The 25478-nt window shown below is 37.0% G+C and overlaps 3 protein-coding genes across 6 annotated transcripts in view; 2 read left to right on the top strand and 1 right to left on the bottom strand.

Annotated features, from left to right (window-relative positions):
* Positions 1–49: 49 nt before the first annotated feature.
* On the bottom strand, positions 50–23371 carry LOC111326061 (pleiotropic regulator 1). The gene is made up of 15 exons (XM_022929991.2): positions 23242–23371; positions 10703–10833; positions 10524–10630; positions 9695–9819; positions 9224–9277; positions 8151–8247; positions 6585–6786; positions 6010–6102; positions 4656–4805; positions 4454–4555; positions 3020–3112; positions 1816–1934; positions 1135–1274; positions 656–849; positions 50–490 (listed from the first exon to the last, which is right to left on the bottom strand). Exons 1-15 carry the CDS (start codon positions 23351–23353, stop codon positions 431–433), a joined length of 1779 nt encoding a protein of 592 aa, XP_022785726.2. The 5' UTR covers positions 23354–23371; the 3' UTR covers positions 50–430.
* On the top strand, positions 10817–21845 carry LOC111326062 (uncharacterized). The gene is made up of 6 exons (XM_022929993.2): positions 10817–10960; positions 15678–15832; positions 17791–18485; positions 19228–19423; positions 19685–19780; positions 20271–21845. Exons 1-6 carry the CDS (start codon positions 10887–10889, stop codon positions 20528–20530), a joined length of 1476 nt encoding a protein of 491 aa, XP_022785728.2. The 5' UTR covers positions 10817–10886; the 3' UTR covers positions 20531–21845.
* Positions 23372–23463: 92 nt separating the features above from the next.
* Positions 23464–25478, top strand: part of LOC111326066 (C2 domain-containing protein 3) — a 40741-nt gene continuing 38726 nt past the window's right edge. For 3 of the 4 annotated variants that reach the window (XM_088732281.1, XM_088732284.1, XM_088732283.1), the window contains exons 1-2: positions 23464–23603; positions 24868–25072. In XM_088732281.1, the coding sequence (XP_088588407.1) occupies positions 23528–23603; positions 24868–25072 (281 nt within the window). In that variant the 5' untranslated portion in view covers positions 23464–23527. The remainder of the gene's footprint in view (positions 23604–24867; positions 25073–25478) is intronic. The other variant, XM_088732282.1, reaches the window with a different exon arrangement.

Consider the following 25478-nt stretch of genomic DNA (forward strand, 5'->3'; position numbering starts at 1 on the left):
GTTCAAGATGTCACTTTAGGTAACAAGGTTTGGAGAGTCAACTCCTGGCTTATGTGGTAATATGAATGCCAACAATTTAATTTGATGCCTTAGATGGGAAAGATTGATGCACACAAAAATATCTTAAGTGTATGGTTCCACAACATTTGAAGTGATTGTGCTTTACAGGCCTTGCCGAAACTTTTAATATTAACTTAAACCAGATCTTGGTCAAACTGACTATTGCTGTGGACCAAGCCTGTAAATTGCAAAATGATCGTTGGAAAAGGAAATGTGAGAGAAATGCTTGTGTCTTGAAATTGAAATTTGTGTAATTGAAAGGCAATCATGATCAGATTGTAATTCAAACCTTGACATCTTTTTTCTCAAAGATAGTTGGGAACTCTTAATATACTAAAGTAGTGGGAGTGAAGTGCCTGAGAAAGTTTGTCTAGTATCGTTTCCTCTTCAAGATCTCAGGTTTCCAGCTCACAGGATGAGTTTCTTCACTCTGAAACGAGAAAAAAATTACAGATTCTGTCACAATACAAGTATCCAGCACATTAAACAATCAACTTTTCAAGCAGCAAAGGAGGGCAAGAGTGAAGGATTATCTGTCGATGGGAACTCCATTCTGAACAATAATTTCACCCAGAACAAAGGGTATGATACTTACTGCTGTGTCATCTTCTTTATAAATTTTGACTGTTTTATCAGCTTCACATGTGATGAGTCGACTGCTACTCAAGTCAAAGGTCATTGCAAAGATACCAGCCTCACTATCAAGGGAGCCAGGTTGTACAGCTGCCTGTAATCGCTGGAAATTATAACCAGTACGCCAATCCCAGAAGTGCATTGTTCCATTATCACCTGATGAAGGATAAAAAATATCTAACCTTAGCCAAAGGGGAACACAAGTTTTATTTCAGTTCATTACAAAGAGATGTGCACAGTTTCATTGATAGAGCAATTGCTCATATCTGTAACAACTCTACCTTAGGTTATTATATTACTGAAGTACTTGTTTGATTTTTAGAATCTGAGGGGTTCAAAATATTTCTTTCAAATTTAATGAATATTTATTCAATACCCAACAAGTCCCAATTCTTTGTGAAAGCACTTACAGTTACAAAGCAGTTGCAACCACAACTTTACCTCCTGAGACCAAGACACCATCTGGGTTTACTGCCATGCAATTCACTATTGAGTTGTGTCCAATCAGATTCTGAAGGAAATTCCCATCTGGGAACTTCCACTGTTTGATGTTGTCAGGAGATGCTGATGCAAATGAAAACCTAACAGGAAAACAAACACAAAATCTCACGAAACAGTAATTTTACAGGGCACTCCACAGCTGCAAAGTTACTCTGTTGTGATTATATCTAAGAAACCATATGGCAGGTTCATTTTGAAAGGTAGAACCAAGTTCTTTACTCCAGCTGGGGACTGTGTTCATGATCATTTAACTGCATCCATTGCCTGGGACTTGACATCTCGATGAGATGGGCTAGCATAATTTTAATCGATATTCTGATAAAGGACAGGAAGACATCTTATTACATGTGGGTATATAATAAGGATATAAAATCAGGTGACAGCATAATTTGGTATTCACTGACTGAATATCTGACTCTTGCATGGATCATGCCACCAACAAATCACTTGGTAAACTGACAAATAAAAAGGATATACTGACAGGTAGACAGATCAATTAAGACTGACTGACTAATAGATTGACTATTTGACTGACAATTGACAGAATAACTAACTGGTAGATAAGTCTGATCAATGACTTCTAATTTTGTCTTCAAATGTACCCAATTGTCTGCTACTTACTGTGTTGGATGTAACACTACAGATCGAACACTTTTCTTGTGATTAGTGAGGGTGACTTTAGACTTGCCAGCTGCCAAGTCCCACAGACGGATAGTACAGTCATGGCTTCCTGTGATAACCTAACAAAATGAAAAAAATGATCTTTGATGATTAAAACCTTCATATAAAACATCTTCTGATCAACAGTTCACTAGTATTGTTTAATGCTGAAAGAATCTCACTGACAGCTCCAGATGCCAAAAGAATGTCCCCAGGGACATTTACCAGAATAATATAGGTGACAAATTACTCCTTAATTTTGGCACAAAATTTCGGCATTAATTTTTAATAAATGCCATGGCAACATCTCTTGTATCTTGATCAGAGCCAAGATGGCATCAAGATTTAAGACGGTGGTGACCCTTAAAGAAGTTACGAAATTAAAAGTGGCCAAAAATTATTAACAGGCATGAAGAATTCGAAAGGTATTTTTTGTGAAGAAACTCAGAAAATTACGAACTTTAACAGTATGCTTTAAATGAATGCATGCTTTAAATGAATGTATGCTTTAAATGAATGTATGCTTTAAATGAAAACTATATTCTTCTTCATGTTCTCGGTTTTCGATAGAATAAACCAGTAAAAACAATTATGGTTGTGAACGTGATTCGTCACCCATGATATTAAAAGGTAATCAAATGATTTTATCATGAAATTAGGAAATAATTTCACTTGCGTTTTGTCAAAATTCTGATAATTTCCCTTGCCTAAAGGCTCAGAAAAATAATCAGAATTTTGACAAAACGTGCATGAAATTATTTCCTAATTTCACTTGTTGCCATTTGATTACACATACTAATTGTTCAAACATGCCTTTTAGTTTCAGTTTTCATCAATTGAAACTTTTATAATTTTTTAACATTTTTGTAGTAACTACTTATCAAATAATAAATTAATGCTGAAAACACATTTGAGTATACTTCACTGTTTGATCATCAGTTATGAAGAAACATATCATGCATTTCCACCTGATGTTCATTCTAGTGAATAATCATTCTCGGTTAAATGTATGAGTAGATATTTTTTTGTGCCTGCCAGTGAATAAGTCTTCAAAGTGTGCCTGTCCTGTTATTGTCAACAACAACAATGCACTTTAATTATACCTTACATAAACTAAAGTTACAACTTTCTCTGCCAGAATAGGTAGATCAAGCATTTTGCTAACCTGAGGCTCTGCAGCCTGAGCTTTAACAACTGCCACTGTGCTTGTATGACCTGTCAGAGTGTGTATACAGGCTTTGGTTCTCATATCCCAAACCTGAAGACAATATTGCTCTCTTAAAATAATCTACAAGGTGAATCACTACTGTCTGTACAACATCTAAAAATTCTTACAAGATAACTCTCACTAAAGATTCAAGATTGTGATTGTGATTTTTAGTGCGGGATCTCGCTGATTCCAAGCACAAATTTTCAATATAAACATACACTCAAATGAAAACCAGGGGAAGTAAATCAATTACTTATTTCCCTGTATGGGGGCAGTGGTAACTTAGACAAGGAGCAGAACCTCTTTTTTTGGAAAAGTAAATTGTGCAAGTCACAAAGAAATCAGTGAGACAAAATTGATGTTAGGGTGCTGTGGGGATCTCTGGGAGTGAGGGGCTTGAAAAAAAGGGAACACAGACTAAGCCAAAGAGTTTGAATTTTTCGTAGCGTTCACAACACAAAAGTAGGCTAATTTGGGTGGGTGCGAAATCTGTCCACAAGTGATTATGCATGTCAACACTTTTCAACACTTCAGATTAATAATGGCTTATGAACATTTAATGCTGTTTCCCACCTTAGTTTGCTAAAGACCCAAGTAGACTGAAGCTTGAAGCTCTTATTTATGGAAAGGGTGTTCTGGTAATTTTGCCAACAGGCTTTGGAAAGAGCCTTATCTACCATGTGTTTCATAAATTTTTAGAAATTTCCAACTACCAGACATTTGGTATTTGAGAACCGTGTCAACATCCATGACTTCATATTCTAAGCCCTGTGCAAACTAAGCCTTAGACATGAGATTTTTACATCACTTCAGTATCACTGAATGCAAATTGCAAGCACACACATGGCAAAATTCATTCCATGATGATTCAGTTACCGGCCTGCCCTTCCTAATTATCTTCTAAGGAATTTCATCCTTGAGCCTTATCTTCACTAAAACCTTCCTAACCTAACAGAGATCACAATTTGATGCCTGAAAATCAAAGGTCAAAGCCAAGGTCAAAGCCTGTAGTCCCTTCCTTTCAAGCACCTAACTCTCAGAGCTCTCTGCAGCATGTTCACATCTATTTTTTATATTGATTTTTTTTTACTTCCACAACAGACTTTACCAAAAAGGAGGGATTGCCCATAGTCTTGTGGTAGCAGGTACAAACTGAAAAAGGAAACTTGTGAATTTTTCCTGCTGCAAGCTCTACAAACTTCATCGTATGTTTTTTCTTATACGTATTTTGAGACCATCATCACAATTTTCATTATCCTTATCATATCCTTCATGTGATTATGATCATAATTAACTGGTGTATGCTAGAAAAGCCTTAAAAGGCTACCTCAGTGTATTTGATATACTTTAATATAAAGGCCAAATAACAACTACAGGTAGAAAATTCACCCTGGTTGTTGCATCTCTACCACAAGTGAACAACACATCAATTGTAGGATGAAGGTCCAGTGAGTGAATAGCACTCAGGTGACCATGGTAGTGCCGCACAACCTGAAACAATTTAGAAACAAGAACAAGCTTTGGTTAAAACAAATCAATAGTCAGAGTGATTTATGTTTGTCCACTTTGGTGAGTACCCATGTAAAAGTACCTTGTTGTACTCCAGGTCCCAGCATTTGACTTGCTTGTCCTCCCCACATGAGAACAGATATGGCTGTCTTGGACTCACAGCTAAACCCCGTACAGTACTTATATGACCAGTTAAGGATAACTTCAGTTTGCCACTTCCAAGCTCCCATATCTGAATAAAATAAATCATAAAATGTACTCAAAGATGACATCATGACAGACAGCATTCTTGTCAATGACTTCTCACAAGGAGCAAACCAGTTCAAAATGCAAACTATTCAGAGGGGAACACTGGGATTTGTGGTGTGGCGATATTGACCCTTTTTCTAATGCAGTTTTGTGGTGAAGAACAACTTGCATTGCCGTGCTGCAATGATCTCAAATGTTATGGTGTGCGATGTTTGTAATTTCAAACCAATAGTGTTCAGTGAAATAAACTATTTCCAGTGTTGCAGTTTATTCTTTAATTCTTTCAAAAACTACATTTTGATAACCCATGGTCAATTGTCAAAAAAATAACCAATACCTCTGAGTTAACCTTTTATTAGTAAACATTAGCTGATTGACCCCAAGCCATGTCCAGACCTCTGGACCTCTTCTATAACTACTATTACAAGTACTATTCGCTCCGACAAAGGGCTAACACTCGTAATGTCAGTTTTTATAATCGTAACAGTGGCCAATTTACCATTTCAACTTTTTTGATATATTCAAATTATTTCGTTACCCCCACCAACACAGCCCCAAACAGTTTCTTTAGAAACTATCAGCCTTTACAAGTACCATTGGCCAGCCAAAGACCAGTGTGTGGAAAAGATGAGTGAAACCAGACCAGGTAAATCCTAAGACTTAGACTATATCGCAGTGTTGGTGTGTTGATAATTTTTTGTGCAATGATGTGGTTTTGTTTTTTTTGTTTGTGGTGTTGTGGTATTCAGAACCCCCCATGTCCCCTACCATCTGGGCCCTAGGTCATAGTTTCATATTTAAGTGACAAAAAGTCAATACAGGGTTAGATGACACTTTCTGAAAATTGAAACAAGTCTACTTTTCAGTGGTTGACCAAAGCAAGAGTAACGAGGTTGCTTCTAAAGAAACTTTTCTTCAATGGTGTTGTTGTCCAGTGTTGAAGGAGGACTTCCACAAACAACACAAAATTGTCCATTTAGTGCAATTTGTAAGCCATTGGTCATTTTACATTTTGGTAACTTTAGAGTAACCTAAGAGAGCACACAATGAAGTGAACCAAAAGTTTTCTTCACAATGTTTAACCATGAAGATGCACACTTTATTGTTATTCCTCTAGTAACACTAAAGCCCTGAGAAGATCAGGTAGACAAGATAAATGGTTGACAAGATACATGTACTTGCTGTACCTTGATTGTCCTGTCAGCAGATCCTGTAGCAAACCACTGGTTACCAGGCTCTACTGCAACTGATCTTACCCAACCAGTATGACCACTGATTACCTAAAGCAGCAACCATAAGTCCAAAACTGTAGCATTATGTTTCCCAAGACTGAATGCCTCATTTAAAATTTCTACAGTGTTGTAAATCTGAGAAGTCATTCACACCTCTGATAATTAATTTAGTTTTTCAATTTGGCTTTGTCAGGCATTTTGGAGAATACCTAGTTGACAGGAACTCATTCTCATATTATTTGCAATTATTGTTCATTACAATTACATCACTCAGTATCATTTATTACTTACATTCTTACTATAGATATTAGAAAGAGCACCTTTGTTGTGGCTAAGACACACATCTATCAAGTGTATACACAAATAAAAAATAAAAATGTAGAAAAGACCTAATACACAATGCCTTCATTTTGTCTATGGTTTATTCAATTTAACTGATTGACTAATTTTTAATTTTTTTTAATACAAATTTAATTTCCTTTTTTCAAAACCATTTGGGCAGAAATATAATGAAAAGGGACAGTTGTTACCCTCATGAGCTTCCATGGTGGATGCCACTGTGGTTTAGGCAAGGTTGCTGCTTTCTTTTGCTGAATTAATGCTGTCGATGATTTGTTTCCTCCAACTGAAACCAAAGCTTTGGATGGGGGTCCAAGTCTCTCTTTTCCACCTGAAGCTGAAGCCTTTTGTTGAATGGCCAAAACACCTGTACTCTCTTTTTGTGATTGGAGTCTGCATGTGTTTATATAAAAAAAATGATAAATACAAAACAAAGAGGAGAAGATACAATCAAGCTCTGATATTTACTTGAGTTTACAATCAATATCTTGAAGATTCTTTACAGGTAGAAGCCCTTGGACTCAAGCAAACAATTTTTCTGTTCAGTCAAAAAAAATTTCATCACTGTCAAAAGTAACAACAACTAGGGTAGGGCAACTTTAAGTGAGAAATATGAAAACATGGTTCGTACAACTACAGACAAACAAAATTCAAGGACTTTTCAAGTACAAAAAATGGATTTCAAGGACTAAGTTTATTCATAAATCTAAACCATTTACAATTTAATACACATTTGTCCATCAATTAAATTGAAAACAAAGGGAAATGAAAATTTCATCGACCAAGACATAGCCAAACCAGTACATATTTACGTTGCCCCTTAAAACAAAAGCACATGATGGACTACCCCACATCGGAGGCCTTGAGCATGAAATTGAGGCAAAGATCCAACTTTGGTTCATGTACTACTCATGTTTTATACCGACAATTTTTGCTTTTTGGTAGTTACTAGTGGACAAATTTTCCATAGCAAAATCGTTTAATTTATCAGAAAAGCGATAAGGCACACAGAAGTTGCTAAATTTCAAGGACTTTTCATGACCTACTAAAGAAATCAAGTACTTTTCAAGGACTTAACCAAATTCAAGGACTTTTCAAGATGACTGTTAAAATTCAAGACCTTTTCAAGATTGTACGAACCATGTAAAAAGTGATAACAAAACTCTTACATATATGAGAACGATCCTTCGCAGTAAAGCACTATTTGAGCAATAGTGAAAATCAGACCTGAAAAAAATTTCAGGCCTGTACGGGATTCGAACCACTGACCTCTGCGATACTAGTGCAGCGCTCTACCAATTGAGCTAACAAGCCAACTGGGAGCAGGCCATCAAATTAATTCGATATAAACCCGTAGATGATAAATCAAACAACAACAAACATATGAAACATATGTGTGAACTGCGGTTATCTCATATACGTCTCATAACCGCAGTTCACACATATGTTTCATATGTTTGTTGTTGTTTGATTTATCATCTACGGGTTTATATCGAATTAATTTGATGGCCTGCTCCCAGTTGGCTTGTTAGCTCAATTGGTAGAGCGCTGCACTAGTATCGCAGAGGTCAGTGGTTCGAATCCCGTACAGGCCTGAAATTTTTTTCAGGTCTGATTTTCACTATTGCTCAAATAGTGCTTTACTGCGAAGGATCGTTCTCATATACGTCTCATAACCGCAGTTCACACATATGTTTCATATGTTTGTTGTTGTTTGAAAACTCTTACAGTTGTACAAGTATACATAAAACACTCACTGTGATGCTGAAGGTGGTAGACCTGACATAAGTTGCTGAACTCCAGCTTGTGATGGAGACCTTGTGTTCACTGCAGTGTCTGCAGTAAGTACCACACCTAACATACAACAAAATCAGTTTAAAACCTTGTCAGGGAGTTTTCAAAGAAAAAAAGTATTGTATTTCAGAAAATTCCATGATGATCAAAACCCCTAAGAAAACAGCTTATTGCATGACAGGCCATAAGCAAACAACACACCACCTAATCACAAGCTTCACAAGAAGGGTATAAAAGAATCGTCATTCTGTTATAATGATAACAAGTATTGTTTAGCTGACAGTTAATCACAAATTGTCTGTCAAACTATCTGATCCACTGGAAAACAGGCCTGAGCAGAAATTCTGGAAGAGATAGTGAAGAAATCATGCAAAACATGCACGATTTCAAACAAAGTCAACATATTTTTTTAATCTATTTTTTAAAAAGACTTAAGGTATGTCTGGAAATGTGATTGAATGTTTCCCCAAGTACTGGAGAGAAAATTGGACATACCTGCTCCGAAATGAGGAGAATAAAATCAGACCTAGAGAGCTGGTTACATACACAAGTTCTAACCCAAACTGCAGTTTAACACAAGCAGTTTGCCTCAGGTATTCTCGATAAGAGAGTTGATTAAGGTAAGATAATGTTATTTCTACTGTTTTTGGCACTCTTGACTTTGTTGACAAATACAAATGGTCATTTAAAAGGTTCAGCTAAATTGTAGATAGCTTAGAATGTGGTTTTGTTAAACAATAGCTAATCTTTGTTTAATTGACAGACCCAAAATGATTATCCAGAACTAAAATAAAGGGAAAACTTTGCTATAAAAGATACGGTACAGCTGGGATAGGTAACCACAGCTAACACATGTGGGACACAGCCAAAAGTGTGCTTCTTACCGGTAAAAGTTCAGCTATGCCCTTTCAATTATCAGTTAGATAATACAGTACATTTAGAGAAGATTTTCCATTGATCAACTCTCAACTAAGTTTCAATTAATTAGCCCAAATGGCACTTCAACTGTACAATATCTAACATCCTTATAGATTACCTGGTGCTGATGGATATGGATGTGATCCTTGTATCAATGGAGGCACATCTGAAACTGGGAAATAAAAATTAATCGACCATTAACTTCACTTCCCTCAAGAAAAAAGATGCTTATATATTCTTTCAATTGGATATTCCTCTTGTCAATCAGGGTGAGAGAAAATGGTAGGTAATGGTAAAACATGAAAATAACTGACTATTTTCTAGTTTGTTGCTAAATAAAATACTTGTAATAAAACTTGAACTTTAAGTTTGAGACTCTGAACAATTAACAAATATTTTCACCTAGTAATTCTACCAGGATAAACTATGTACATGATGTGACTTAATTCTGTTCTTGGGTCAAATTTTACTCTTCCCTATTTCTGAATTGGATATTTATTATGTGAGATATAAAAGAAAATGCCACTTTCCAAGTATGAATTAAATCAAAATATATTTCCTTCTACTCAGTTAAATGACTGTCCCTTACCTTCTTGTGATGGGTACTCTCCTATGACTGGATTTCTATGAGATGCAGTGTTTTCTTTGGCAGGAACCAAGTCTTTCACCACAAAATATTCATCACGCATTTTGCATAGCCGTTTCACTTCATCACTATGTAGAAAAATAATGGCAATCTGTGTGTAAAATGTGTTGAAAATTTGCCATAGTTTGAATTTTTTTGATGAAGCTTAAATCTAATTTTTATCTATTGGAAAGATGACCCTCTATGAGATTATCATGTCCAAAACATTGAAGTTTAGTTAAAATTTGACTTATAAAATTTATTTGAGCAATAGACCACACTCTCAATCTGTTTAACAGTTTGTAAATCACAAGATGTATATCTTGTTCAATTCTTTCTAATTTTTTCATACCCTTCATTAATCATTTGCAAGAGTTAAGCTTTATTCAAACCAACAAGTACACTTTTAACCAAGCCTTTTTGGAACCCAGACTTAGTTATCAGCCACTAGTCATCATACTGATCAAGACTGAAAATATATGAACGAAAAATGACGTGACATTGTCAGGACCGTTGTCACCATACTGATCAATACTACAAATATGTGAACAAAAACGATGTGAAGTTTTCAGAAACCTATTCCCACGGTCAGAAAATACAAAGAAACTAGGTGCAGAGTGTGTGCAGCATACACTGCCATTTAAACCATACGAATACTGTGTTGGGTGCGCTGGGGCCATTAAGAAGCCGTTTAATAATCAACAGATTGCTTATAGAACCAAAACACAGGAAACTCACACTCCATGGGAAAGGATTCCTATTACAACCAAAGGTAACTCATCTAGATCTTTACCTTTTTGGATCCCTTTTCAGCGGTAGAGCGTTATCATGAAGAAACATATCATGACTTCTCTTCAGAGAACGAAACACTAGAGTGTGAACTGAATGCTTAACAATGTCCTGAAACAAAAAATATCTCTTGAATCAGTTAGAAGCATGAAAGAAGGCAGCAATCACATTGAAACAACTAACCTCCGCCATCTTGAATGTTGATGCCACGCATAATCGTCTAATATTTAACCGCTGACTCCGCTGATTCTCCGTTCTAAGGACGATCGAGGGACACTGGTAAGGAGAGTATTCTTCCGCCAAATTTCCGTCACCTAAACACGAGTAAATTTGATAACAAACACAGAATAGTTTTAAATTGGGAGAGATGGCTAAAAATGTTGACAAAGCCATGATGAAGAGATTTGTGCACAGGGTTTTCAGGAAAAGCGATAACATAGGGTAAGTTTTTTTATTCTACATGTAGTTAGTCAACTCTTTTTGATCGCAACTTGTGTGTGTTCTTTGTGTCTGTGTGTGAGCCTGGACAAATTGATTTGAATTTGTAATATTGTAATCCCTCCTCGTTAAGCCATGGTGCTTTTGGGGGAAAAAAATGAAAAATATGTTTAAATAAAAAAATTTGTTTCTTTGCCAAACCGAAAGTCGGTCATTCATCTATAAAAGAGCAGATGTGTGAAGTGTACCCGCCAAGATTAACGATGGATAATCCAATTTGGTCCAATATTGCTCCAAGTAGAGCTAGCCTGCAAAAAGTCTAGCCAATCATTGACATAGAATTGAATATGTGACAATCTATATATTTCTTATTGTCCTCAGACTTCTTACAAGAGTCTTATCTGATCATTTATCTCAGTGGTCAAAGAACTTGGCCTTTGAGGTGCTATAGTAGTGTCCCTCATCCCTGAATTGTGATTATAAAGGGAACAACCATCATTCCCTTAGTATTTTTTTTATTGTATTTTATTGTAATCAGACATGACACGACACTTAGCATAATGATGCACTACCCACAAATGGCAGAGCTAGTCTCGGCGGGTAGTGTGTGAATGCTAAAACATGTAAAATAAAATTTGGCTCAACAAAAGATTCAATAAATATACAAGAAACAGAAATTAAATATTAAATCAGTAAAACACAAATGACAGTATCAGATAAAAATACAGAAACAGAAACACATGACAATAAATAGAAGAATACATAAGTTATAAAGGCTGATAGTTTCGAAAGAAACTGTTTGGGGCTGCGTCGGTGGGAGTAACGAAATAATTTGGATATATCAACAAAGTTGAAATGGTAAATTCAATGTGGTAGAGTCAATGTGCTAGTTCTTCGATAAACGTGGTCACCCTGTTTCTGTCGTTCAAGCGGGTTACCACCGCGCTCAACTTATTGATCGACATTCAGCACTACAAACGTCGCATAAGGAAGATTCCGACCGCATTCCATTCACTCTCACGTTTCACCCTCACAACCACTCAGTTAAATCCATCATTCTTAAAAACTTTAAATTACTTCAAAACGATCCAGAGACAAGCACTATCTTTTTGCAGCCTCTGCTCATTTCATTCAAATGTGACAAAAACATAGGCAATTTTTTGGTCAGAAGTTCTTTTCAGACTAATGACCAACCAGGCACTTTTAAATGCGCTCTTGCACGATGCAAAACGTGTCCTTTCATTCACAACACTGATAAAATATCGGGACCTAAATGATCCATTAAGATCACCGATCACTTCACGTGCACCTCCACCAATGTAATCTATTGCATAACTTGCACTTATTGCAAAAAGATATACATCGGTGAAACAGGCAGAAGACTAGGTGACCGATTCTGAGAACACCTTCGAGACGTGGAAAGGAATGACAAGGACACATCGAAACCAGACATTTTAATTTACCTAATCATTCTAAGCAACATATGGCAATCTGCGGTCTTTCCTTGCACTTAGGTGGCACGGAAAGCCGTTAAAATCTTGAACAAAAGCTCATCTTTCAAACCGGCAGTCTAAATCCCACAGGGATCAACGAATGCTTTTCATTCCACTAATTTATTCATGTTTTTCTCATTGCCATGCTCCCACCAATAACGTAGCTCCATTTTCTACCTTTAAAAGCACACACAACCCACAATTCCTCTATTCGCTCTGACGAAGGGCTAACGCTTGAAACGTCAGCTTTTGTAATCATTACGGTGGCCAATTTACCATTTCAACTTTGTTGATATATCCAAATTATTACATAAGTTGTACACTACTATTAACTGGATTTAACTTTCATCACATCATTGATTATTCATTCTACATCAACATAACTATCCTGAACTTGAAGATTTTGAAATAATGTTGTTGTTATCATTTCCTTGAAAATATGTTTTGGAAGATTCCTTAAGTTTCCTGGGATGCTATTCCAAATTTTACAACCAATCTTTGAGAATGAGTTTTTATGTTGATTTAGCCTAGAACAGTTTATGACTAATAGTTACCAGCAGATGAAGATCAGGTATTATGATTGTGTATTTGGTGAGAAAGAGTGAACATACTAGAAAGATTAGGGTGTTAAATTGTTATGAACATCATGCATCAAGAGAGAAGAGAGTTACGTAAAGCATATTAATTGGCATAATATTAGCCGATATAAAATAAGGAATGGCGTGTGAATTATAGTTGGCAAAGTTCATTAATTGCACAACCCTTTTCTGGAGTATCAATATTTTTTCCATGTGAGACTTAGCTGCTTGGCCCCAAGCGACAAGGCCATATGATAAAGAAGGATAAATGAGTGATTTATATATATTTAGTAATGTTGAATATGGTACAAGATGCCTTGGTCTACAAATTATACCAATGCCTTTACTTATTTTTGATGCAGTATGACTGATATGATGTTTCCAGGTAAGGTTACTGTCAATAAGTACACCTAAATATTTCACATAGTCTTAGCACTCCAGGCAAATGAAATGTTTTCCGTTATTATCATATATTTTTAGATTTACTTTGTAATTAAGTCGTTTCTAGCTGGGATGGAAAAATTGGTTTTCTTCACAGAGTTTATTTGAGGCTAGCCGATCATAAACATTCATTAGTTCCACATTCACCACTGTTTCAAGAGATGGTTTCTGTCGGCAAATAGCAGATTTGTATCGTCAGGGAACAAATAAAATGCTAATTTATCTGAAGCATTGTAAATGTCATTGATATAAATAAGAAACAGCAATGGCCCTAAAACATTATATCCTGCTAATAAGGGATTAAAATCAACAAAATCTGCATTTCTAATTTTAGTTTCTGTAACACCAATATCTAAAAGGAAAATCAAGCTTGTTCAACAGATGAGTTTGGGAGTCCTTGAAATTACATTTGAGGCTCCTTATATTGTTATGAATTAAGGAAAACGTTTTTGGATCTGAACGCTGACATCTTTCAGATTTAAGCTGATTAAAACTATGTGGTGAATAATAGTTACAGCGAATAGGGTGAAATAAAGGAGATTCCGACTTCGAGTTGAAGTTTAAATCAATATTTAAGCTAAAGAGATCAATGTAGTGGAAGCTAGGCAATCGTTCTAAATATCGTTTTGAAGGAAGATTAACATTGGGCATGAGATTATTTAATTGACTGTGATACTGGATAATATTTTGAATGAATGAATGAATTCCTTATTTATATTGCACCCTTTCTCTGCAATATTCAAAGGCGCAATACCCCCATCAGTCTGATAGACACTACACAAAGATAGACCACAACACCGGGCATTATGTGCCCTACTCTTTTTGAACAGTGTGTGGGTTCTTTAACGTCCCACAAATTTTTTTTATCACATACAAGGGCTTGTGAGACGGGACCTCCATTTATTGTCCCTATCCGAGAAGACTAGAAAGTCTGACCATTTGCAGATATTATTACAAAGGCAGCACTTTCTTCTCAGTTATTTAGAGACCCTGAGTGTTGGTCCGGCCGGATATGAACTCACGACCTCCCACACAACAGTCCGGCGCTCTACCACTTCAATCTGAATGGGGCAATTCACGAAAGTAATTTTGATTTTGTTTATCTAATTTTGAAGTAACCATAATTTTTCTGGCAAAATAAAGTTCAATACATGCGAATAAAAGATCCCTAACAAACCTAAGTTCACATGCTTTGCTCCTGTTGCTCCAGCCTGGTCAAATCAGAAGAACTTCTGATTTTCAGAGCTCAGTTGTTGGTTGACCTTCTAAGAAATATAGTTGCCCTCTTGGCCCAACAGAACTCAAAATTATATCTGCTCTTGAAGCCTTTAGCATAACAACTGCAGTCGTGGTGTCAGATGTTCTACCAATCATTCATCATTTCTTCAGCTTGTGGCAGACCAATTTCTTCTGGATTAATTTTACATTCTTCTTTACGGAGGGACATCACTTCATTTCTGGCCAGCCGCCTGGTGAATTTACAAACGATCGGTTTCGGACCTTCTCTTGTGGCGCTTCAGGTCGAAATCCTGTGCGCGATGTCCAAGTCATTTATCGATACATTCACACCCATCTTATTGAAGATCTTTACGCAAAGGTTGCTTGTCTGCACAGCATTCTCATCTGCACTTAGTTGTGTTACTCCTAGCAACTTGGCATTAAATGAGTAACAGTACTATATTCTTGCATTTCGTCGAGAATACCAGCCATCTCCTCCAATCTCACATCAATTTCTCCAATCCTACAAAGTTCTTTCTTGGTATCAGCATCTGAGTTACTGAGATCATCGTATTCTCTGCCCAAGAAGTCCCGGTTTTTTTTCCACTTCTGCATTCAGGAAGCAAGAGATGCCGCCATTTTGGTAATCCTCGCATCAGGCTGCTTCATGAGCTTGAAACCTGTTCTCGAGCTTTTTGAGATCGCATTTGGCAGCCTCAAGCTGCCTTTTCAATTCATTGTTGCTTTTCCTTAATGATTTAACTGTATCTGGCATAATTGTAAGTTGAAAATCAAATGATGTTTTAGCAAGTATAACACAGGACTACAAAATCACATGTCCGAGCAGTACGCACACATGACTCAATGCTCAATGCCCAATGCCCAATGCCCAATGCTCAATGCCCAATGCTCAATGCCCAATGCTCAATGCCCAATGCTCAGTGTTAGTGTCCTTGTTTTTTTTTTTTTTGTTTTTTGTTTTTGATACAGGAGCCTAACAGTCAAATCGTTGCGTATGGAATTTCTTGAACACGTGGGACTGGAGAAACTGGAAGATGATCAAAGGGAAGTCTTTAAGAAGACTGTGCATGACGTCTATATATTTTACAGTAACCAAAGTCAAGAGAAAAATGGAGATGATAAGGGTGAGTAAGGTATAAATCTACCCACACATAATACTTTGTTAAGAGGTTGATACTGGAGAAGGTAATGCAAGAGCTAAAATAACGAGGTTGGATGGAGGCTGGCTGTGAGAGACTGTAATTTTTAATTGATAACAATTGTCAGGTTTGTATCAAGGAGTAACAGTTGATTGTATACTGTGATCATGATGCAAAGTGAGGGTATTCATGGTAATAACTATCGTGGGTGATAGAGATTGACTTCAACAACAGTCCTTTGTAAGACCTTTTACCTTTCTATAACCTCACCCATTACTGGAAATTCACCCTCACTTGTTTGTAATTACTCCTCCAAAAGCTTTTTACGGTCTTCAGCAGAAGCACCTAGTTCAATATGCTTCATTGCTGCAGCTTTCATGCATAAATGGAACAGTTCTGCTTTTTCTTTCCTTCGCTGCCATTACTAAGCTGAATGTTTCTCTCTCACAAAAAAAATTTTCACACCCACATCGAATTTGAGAAATTTTTACTCATTTTCAACACCATGGCCCTTTATTCTTAGTACCTATGAGAGTGACTTTGCAATTAGCCTTGTTCTTGATCTGTAATTTGGCATCAGATCACTGAATGGTGAGATCTTGGAATTGGCCTATTAGCATACCTTTTGATTAAAAGGAAGAATGATATTTCAGGGGGTGATAAGGAGAGTACTTAAAAAAAAGCTCTCAGGATCATGTACATAGTATTTTGACAGGACACATTTGAGCTCAGTTTATCAACTTTAAGTCACACATGAATAGGTTAGTTTGAACATTCAGAATTGCTGGTAAGGGACAGTAGCAGGCCAAAACCATTGGCTAGTCTGCCATATTTAACTGGCTTTTTTCACCTTCTTTTGTTGTAAGTGGTTAGGAAAAAAAACTGTGTGATTATTGAAGAAGCATTTGAAAATTTTTAAAAAGGCAATTTCTCAGTTTTGAGAAGAACTGAGTTGTACAATTTATCAGTGATGGGTTAAGAATTGTAAAGGGTGCCATGTTTGGCATTTATTCAATGGTTGGTGCAAACATAGTGGGATGCCATTTTAAAGTGCACCTAAACCCCCCAATTTTTTTTTTCGCTTAACAAAATAAGCTTATTTTTTGGAGTATTTCTGTGCAAAAATTTTTTAATTTGCTCAAATCTTTAATTTTCTGTGCCCAGTCAAAATACAGAAAATTGGCCGCCATCTTGCCCCATGGCCGAGTTTAAAGAGGAATGGCTCTAGGGGGTAATGTGACGTCAAATCAACAACACGAAAGTCTGCATTTCACACATTTTCACTTGTTTGGGAAGGTTGTCGTCAATATTGTCTGAAATATGCCGACTAGGTGTGTTGTATGAGAAATGTATGAAGCGCGATACCCTCTTGCAAATTTCACACGTTGGTACATCCTCCTACAACACACTTAGTCACCATATTTTTGGACAATATCGACTACAACCTTCCCAAATAAGTGAAAATGTGTGAAATGCAGACTTTCGTGTTCTCGATTTGATGTCACATTACTCGCTAGAGCCATTCCTCTTTAAACTCGGTCGTGGGGCAAGATGGCAGCCGATTTTCCATATTTTGACTAGACACAGAAAATTGAAGATTTGAGCAAATAAAAAAATTTTTGCACAGAAATACTCCAAAAAATATGCTTATTTCGTTAAGCTAAAAAAAAAATTTGGGGTTTAAGTGCACTTTAACTGAAGAGGCCCTACATGTAGTCCTGCTTGTAATCTGCTGAAACAACATCATGATGAGCAGGTTACCTACCACCTATACTCCTTATTTACCTTCTACATTTGTTCTTTCAAACTTTTTGTCAGCCCTTCATATTAGAAATTGGGAAAACCTTCTATGAACTTTGTTTGAACAAGAAGTGCAGCTTGACTTGAGTTAATAAACGTGTGTGGGTAATTCCTAATTCCTAGCTCATCTTGTTGTTCATCAGAGTCAAGTGTGGAAGATTCCCAGAGTGACACTAGTGATGCCACAGCATCCACCTCATTCGTCAGTTCAAATCAAAAGAAAAGAAAGCATGGAACAGACAGCAACAAGGGATCATCTAATGAGTATCGTACAAATTTAGGTGACATACATGATGACAAAATACTTGATAACAATAATGATTTGTCAGAAGAACAATGCGAAGAACAAAGAGAAGCAAACATATCTGGAAAAGAAGCGATGGACAAGGAAAATATAGATCAAATAAAAACTGTTTCATGTGGAAAAAGTTCACAGAAGCAAAATGGAAAGTCTGCACTGAATAGAATAAAAAGCAAGGACAAGGAAGAAACAAAGAGGTCTTCATCTAAAAAGAGAAAAATATCCCAGGACAATTACATTGATTCAGAAATTGTTCACTTTGGTATTAATGAGGAAACGAGACAAGATAAGAGTACACTTAAAAGGAAAAAGGTATTAGAGGAAACTTTTCAGGATTCAAAGGTATCCAATGAAACTGGTAAGGATAGTGGGGTAGTAAGAAACAGCAATATATCCAAAACGAAAGAGATATTGGAGGAGAGTGATGAAGATGAAGAATCTATGGAATCTAACCATGACAGTGATGATGAGATAAATAAATGGACACAAGGAGCTGGAAAGAAAAATGGTCCGAAAGCAGACCAATGCAAAGTGAAGGTGAGTTATGATGATTCTTGGAAGGGAAAACTGAAAGGGAAGTGGGAGGTAACTGAAAGATGATTATTGCTGTTCAGAGAGAAGAGTAGAGTTCTTGCATTTAATTTGAGGGTATTACTACAATGTACCACTACCATGTTGCTTTGCAGAGTACTTAACCAAGATCACATAATGAGCAAGTGTTCACTTGATCTAAATAGTTACTGAAAACTTGATGTAAAATGTTCCAACTCAAGAAGCTTTGGTTGCTTGAGGTAAAGTTGAGAGCAACTTTCATGCTTCTCTTGTGCTCAGCAAACTTCATTCATGCTTCAATATCTCAGCATGAACTAATAGTTAAACATTTGTCAAGTGAATATTTTTTATTACAATTTTGACAGTGACATGCATAATTACCATGAATTGATAGGAATATTGATTTCTATTTTGGGTAAAATGCCCATTTGGTAAACAACCTTCATGAAAAAAAACCCAACCCTTTTGGTATTTTTGTCTCATGAAATTTTTGAATTTCATTTGTCTCATGAAATTTTTGTCACATGAAATTACTTTGTCTGTCTGGGTAGCCTCAGGATGACAAGCAACAAAAGTTTTGCCATGTTCTGCTGGGCTATGTTGATTTTGTGGCCAACAACATGGGGTTACTCTGAATTGGCTGGCAAGACAAGTTGGATTATTCTGGCTGCTTTTCAATGCTTGTGTAAAGATTTAAATCAACAAATGTCATTGTTTTGCTTTGCAGGGGGTGAGCTCATACGAAAAGAAGAAAAAGTCATCACCACCTTCTGCAGACAGTGTAAGACTGAAAAACTTAAAACGTTATGTCCAAACCTGTGGACTGCGTAAAAACTATGTTAAACTGTTTGCTGAATGTAATTCCATGTCACAGAAGGAGAAAATTTTAGAAAGAGTGCTACGAAAGGATACTGGGTTTCAAGGTAAAATTTCATTGATAATACTTGATTTGGTGACATATTTAGTTTTTTTGATGATCAAAGTTCAGAATGCTTGGTTTTCACATAGTTAGTAGAGGGTCCCCCTCTACTAACTATGGTTTTCACTGCTGAGTCCTCTGCCAAATGCAAGTTTGTTTATTAATTGTCCTTGTCTTCATTCAATAAATGTTTGAATAATAGCAGTTAATACTTTGGATGGTGAAGATTTGATGGTGTGTGTTACGATTTCTCTTTGTTATTCAGGGAGAATAACGCTCGTCATGTGTAAGGAGTTTAAGCAGGCCAAGGAGGAAGCAGATGAAGTAGCTGAGCTTGATTGTAGCAATATCATCTCCACGGGTGAGAAAACAGTGACCTGTAGGACCTTTACAAGGAAACTTGAGGAGCAATTTCTCCATGCTTAAGTGCAGGTGTCATGGCAGATGTGACACCGTAACAAGTCTACTTTCCTTTAAATGCATTAGAATTTCATTCAGGAGGAATTTATTTAGACCCTTGATAATGTTACTTGCTTTTCCTCAGAGCAGACAGTGTCCGAGTTTTCACAAGATGAACAGAAATATACATCTTTATACATATATATATATATGTTTGTATGAATATTTCGCTAAGCTAAAACAGGGCTCGACTTGCAGAGCGGTAATAATAATAAAGTCTATAGAGATGGAGAAGGTGCTGGCATCTTAATTTGTAGCCAAATTCCGAAAAAGATTGCTTTTGACACGCTTCCTCGGTAGTTGCCTCCTGAGTTAGGTAAGAAATTAAACAAGTTTATTTTCTTTTAAAGATCAGTTCAATTGGTAAAGTAGTTTATCATTTATTACTTTAGATAGTGGACGGCGGCCAACCAGAAGTAGCCGTATTATATCAGACCGCAAGCCAACTCACAGTACCATCTCAAACTCAGACCCAAGCCCTAAACTATTCAGCCGCCTTCAGGGAGTGGTTGATAGTGATGCCAGCAATTCAGAGGACGAGCAGAATGGAGGAAAGAACAAGCGAAATACCTCTCCTTACAAGAAAAATTGTCAAGGAAACTCCAGGAAGAGACTAAGAATTGACAGTAGCTCAGATGACGATTGGGAATAAGTCATCCAAGCATGGGCTACGAACATTCTTTTACTCAATTTTATGTACATACCACTGTTTAATCAGTAACATACACAGTGAAGGTGGCAAAGGGTTTATACGTGACGTGTGATTAAGGCCAAATTTAATACATGATTCGTGAATTTTACAGAAGGGCGAGCGTGATTCGTGAATTTATGAACCAGCATGAGGCGTGATTCGCCTCCTGAGATGTAGGTGATGACCCTTGAATCTCGTCTTCATTTCGTGAAAACCTCGAGATTTCCCAGAAACATCGCACGAAACAAGAGAAATTTGAAGTTTTCTCTTCGATGTACGTGATGCGCGAATTTTGTAACATTCCTGCGTGAAACGGAATCAGTACTCCCCTTTGCTACCCTGTATGATGAATACCATTTTACTGCGCATGACCATAGAAACACGCGTTGTCCTAATTGTAACTACGCATATTTTGAAATTGATACTTTTGATAAGCTCGTTTAGATTTTTCGACCTGAATTTCTATTAACACTACGCGGATTTAAGCTTTTTAATTGCTATCGAAAAAATCAGTGTCAATCGCGGTCATCTTCCCTGCAAAGTACTTTTTCGTTCAGGAGAAAAGCCTTTCAATTGTACTGCCGAGTTTTTTTCAGTTGTATTCCACTGCACTTCTTGTTTGTTATATACCGCGCGAGAATCTTATACCCCTTCCACGCCAGCAAAATGTGTTTAGTTAAACTGCGTTTAAATGAATGAAAAGCAGAAACCGAAATGAAAAACTGAATTTTCCATGGGGTTAAAGTAGTCACTAGCTTGTATTTTCAATGTGCTAAATTGGAAGTCGACAAACATTGGTCTAAGCAGCTCTGACGAAGAAAACAATTTTAAACCGTGTTTGCCTGAAACAGCTTTAAAATGTGTTAAAGCTTTGGTGTGAACTTGGTATTAGACTGATTCAGTCTGACTATTTTACGAGTCGAATATACTTTTCCCTGTCTTTTCAGACGAACCTTGCTCCGCTAGTATCAGGTCTGTTCATCGATTAACAAATGAAGGAAAAAGTGTTTGACCTTCATGTAGTCAGTGAGTAAGACTCTCTTGAGTTTTCTAGCAAGCATCCGAAATCGGATGTAACCTTCGAAAAATTGACAGATATTTGCATATTACTAGCAGTAGACTTTCCATTGCTTTTATGATTCACCGTGTCTATCGTTTTGGGTGTAAACTAGATTGGTATTCTCAGGCGTTACATTTTCAAACTTTCGTCACTTTGTTAATCTCGTTATTCTTATAAGATTTGACATACGTTATTACAGTGGTCTCCTTTGTCGTTTATGAGACTGGTTTATGTTTGTACAAACCTAACCTCAAGACCATTGCAGTACATTGTTTCTGTCGCACTCTTGATGACAGTCGAATAAGGAAAACCTAGCATCCCGTTGCGAACATTAAAGATTTTATGGAGATCTTGAAGCCTCAGCGAACTCAAATTCATTTTTAGACCGTGTGCTTCGATATCAGGCTCTACTTTTTCCTTCGAATCCCCGGATGATAGCCAGATCCTGTGCGTATTGAACCCTTTGGATTTATTAAGCAGCGAAATTTGTTTGTTTGTTTGTCTTTTAGCGGGAAGGGGAACATCCCCCGAATACAGACTGGGTGACTTCGGTGAAGTTTTCATAGCTTGCGAGGCAAGTACCACAGTTTAAAATTCATTCCAATTTATGCTTTTCAGCTTTGGCTCGAAACCAAAAGCCGTGGACTCTGTGTTTAGCTTCAGTGTGTATTTCGTAGAGTTATTTTTCTCTCTGTTGAGCTCATCGGTGGAGTGACGATTTCTGCTCCCGGAAGTTATTCCATTTTTTGTACATGACGAGAAGACCATATTAACCATGTAAGTGAAAAACTCCAACTAACTTCTACTTTCAACACACTACTGCGAAAACTTCAAAACTAGTTTCGTCTACGACCTCGTCAGTTTGGGTACAAACTGGGTACTTATCAAATACGATACGGAAATATACAGGAAGTTCTGAAAATAACCAGGAAGTACAGTATATATGTTGGCAAAAGAAAGGAAGGAGAAGGACACGGTACAGTTTAGACTAAATAAGGCAAGAAAAGTCAACAACAACACATCAGTGCCCTCCCCCGACCACGCATAGAAAAAAAAAAAAAAAAAAAAACCTGAAGTGTGCCAGGGGAGTTGTGATTATCATTTCTTTACTGGCTCATGATATCTAAATTCACTGCACAGATGGTTCTTTTTACCTCAGAAGAAAACTACTTTATGAATAGATGGTCTTCGTGGTTGGATTTATCAAAGACATGACGGTCTTTCTTCTCTGAGGGCTCAAAACTCAGTAAGCTGACCCTCGAAGTTTTGGATAAACCTGAGAATGAAATTGTTTTGAACTAAAGAAGATGCAAAAAACTGATATTCAGGGACTGCGATATAAATTAAAGAACTAATTTGGATATATCAACAAAGTTGAAATGGTAAATTGGCCACCGTAACGATTACAAAAGCTGACGTTTCGAGCATTAGCCCTTCGTCTTTCGCTCCGACGAAGGGCTAACGCTCGAAACGTCAGCCGTTTTGTAATCGTTACGGTGGCCAATTTACCATTTCAACTTTGTTGATATATCCAAATTATTTCGTTACTCCCACCGACGCAGCCCCAAACAGTTTCTTTCGAAACTATCAGCCTAAATTAAAGAACACTTACCTAAGTTAGCTCGGTGGGATTTTTTTTCAAAGTTGTCCTTAGCTGAAGGGAGAGTCCTTTTACCGGTAAAGCGGCCACCTCCAGAAGTAGGCCTAGTCGGTTGACAATTCATGTTGTTTATTTGAACAGAAACTTCATCACCATGAATCTTGGGTAACAAACATGGCGGGAAAAATCGAACTTCGGATTGCTTTGGTTAAATGTTTCTTGATTCCACCACTCGCTTACTATTCAACATGATTACCTACACCAACGGATGAAAGAAAAGTTATGATAATAACTTGAGATGGTAAACTATAAGAGAAAGGCTGGAAAGAAGACGAAGACGAGCTCGAACTCAACTAGGAAAGGGAAACGCTCTGGTAGGTCTCTACATTGAAAGTAAAGCTGGCGTTGTTACTTGACTACGTACAATGGAAATATGGCGAAATTTTGATATTTTGTTATTGAAATGCGAGTTTAATTTGGTGGTATACCAAACGATGATTATGATAATGACAGATCTGTAGCGGAAAACTTCGCCGAAGCAACTGTGTCATTGCTATGCTACCTGTCATCTGTCTTCAAAACTTGTAAATAATGACGTGAGTGTATGTACATGCTTATGTGCTGTTGTGTACATATCTTTCGTGTAAAAGCGCTCCAACCTTAAGCCAAAGGCTCTTTTCTGCAACACAACCATTTATTTTTGACATTATTCAACCATCAGGGAGCATAAATCATGTGACTTAAAAATCACCAAGATATAGGCATGAATACATACAAACAAGAGAAAAAAATAAAAACTAAATAAAATGTCAATGTTCAGTTGCAACATATCAGTGTTACTGGTACTGAGGAACGTCCTCCCATACATAACTTTTGTGTAATTCTTTACCATGGCTACCTCACCACATCGTCAGTGGCCACTAAAGTTTGTCCCAGGTACCCTAGTTATCTCTTAACAGCAGCCATTTAATCCACATTATGTGAATTTGTAATATGCGTATGAGGGATGAACAGATACATGGGAATAAATGGCAATTGTGTATCAGACAGACAGACAGACATCTATATTTATACAGGATAGCCCCTTCAGTGTAGTAAACATATATAACTACATATATAAGTGCTAGAGCCATACTGGGAGAATATCGGCCCGAGGTCTTGACAGTACGGACTGAGTGCAGCGAGGTCCGTACAAAAAAGACTGAGGGCTGATATTCTTCCAGTACGGTCCTGAGCAAGCTTGGTTAATAAGAGATTTATTACACGACTGAAGTTCAAAGGGACACAAGTGCAGTATCATTCAGGACAGTGCTCAGTCCAATAATGAGAAAATATTGACCAGCAATAGAGCATTTTGATTGGTTGATTTTAGTTATTGACCCTCTGACTTCCTGAATCGTGTAATAAAGTCTATTATTGACCGTGCTCCTCTTGTTAGTCAAGAGGGATGGCTTGGGTTATCTACCCACCATGTGGTTTGTCACTTTGGCCTGTCTACCGTGATTGGTTCTACAGGGGAGAATTGAGCTAAGGTGAAAAAAGCCAAGAAGAAATAATAGACAAGTAAGTTACTATAGCCTCTTGTCTTACTCATTTCTATGATAACTCTTATCAATCATTTTACTCTGGTTTCATCAGTAGTTTCTGGTACCTCTACAAGCACAGTGTCTGATCATGATAGGATACCAGTGGTAACCAGTCTTCCTCCTGCTGTAGATGGTCACCTAAGGTGTTTTTTAAGAGTATCTGTGCCAAAAATTCACTGGATTATTCAAAAGTATCCTACAGATGTCCAAGTACGACTAAGATGGTGGGGAGAGGATGGTGATGGTGTACTGTTAAGGTGGGCTGTTAATTTTGTCCTTTACTTACTTAAAATATGACAGAAAAAAAGGTGAACATTGCTAACTTGAAACTTCTTAGTTCTCCGGATCAGGGGGTTAAGCTATTTCCTATATAATTATTATTCTCTTAAATGAAATCGAAATGATGTTCTCACAACTTGCAAAGCAATCTCACTGGAAATTGTCAGCAGATAGTGGAAACCGGGCTGCCGAATGTGGATTTGGTGTGTCAGAAAGCAACATCAAGTTGTGGCGAAAGAAGTAAAGAGGATTAAGAGAAGTTGCCTTGGCTGAAACATGCCAACTGTGGAAGGAAAGCTGTGTGGCTGGAGTTGGAGACCCATCTGTTGGTATGGATTACAACAAAGAGAAAGAATGGCTTAGCTATCCTTCCTTTGTCTGTTT

This window comes from Stylophora pistillata, chromosome 9 (assembly GCF_964205215.1).
Source record: "Stylophora pistillata chromosome 9, jaStyPist1.2, whole genome shotgun sequence".
In the NCBI taxonomy this organism is placed as follows: Eukaryota; Metazoa; Cnidaria; class Anthozoa; order Scleractinia; family Pocilloporidae; genus Stylophora; species Stylophora pistillata.

Bases quoted from the DNA above. Each gene is read 5' to 3' on its own strand.
- LOC111326062 (XM_022929993.2), top strand. From the start codon at position 10,887: ATGGCTAAAAATGTTGACAAAGCCATGATGAAGAGATTTGTGCACAGG. The intron at 10,961-15,677 runs GTAAGTTTTTTT...TTTTTGATACAG, and splicing joins AGGAAAAGCGATAACATAGG to GAGCCTAACAGTCAAATCGT. The intron at 18,486-19,227 runs GTGAGTTATGAT...TTTGCTTTGCAG, and splicing joins CAGACCAATGCAAAGTGAAG to GGGGTGAGCTCATACGAAAA.
- LOC111326061 (XM_022929991.2), bottom strand. From the start codon at position 23,353: ATGAATTGTCAACCGACTAGGCCTACTTCTGGAGGTGGCCGCTTTACC. The intron at 9,278-9,694 runs GTAAGGGACAGT...TTTATTTCCCAG, and splicing joins AGAGTACCCATCACAAGAAG to TTTCAGATGTGCCTCCATTG. The intron at 4,556-4,655 runs GTACTTTTACAT...AAATTGTTTCAG, and splicing joins GGGACCTGGAGTACAACAAG to GTTGTGCGGCACTACCATGG.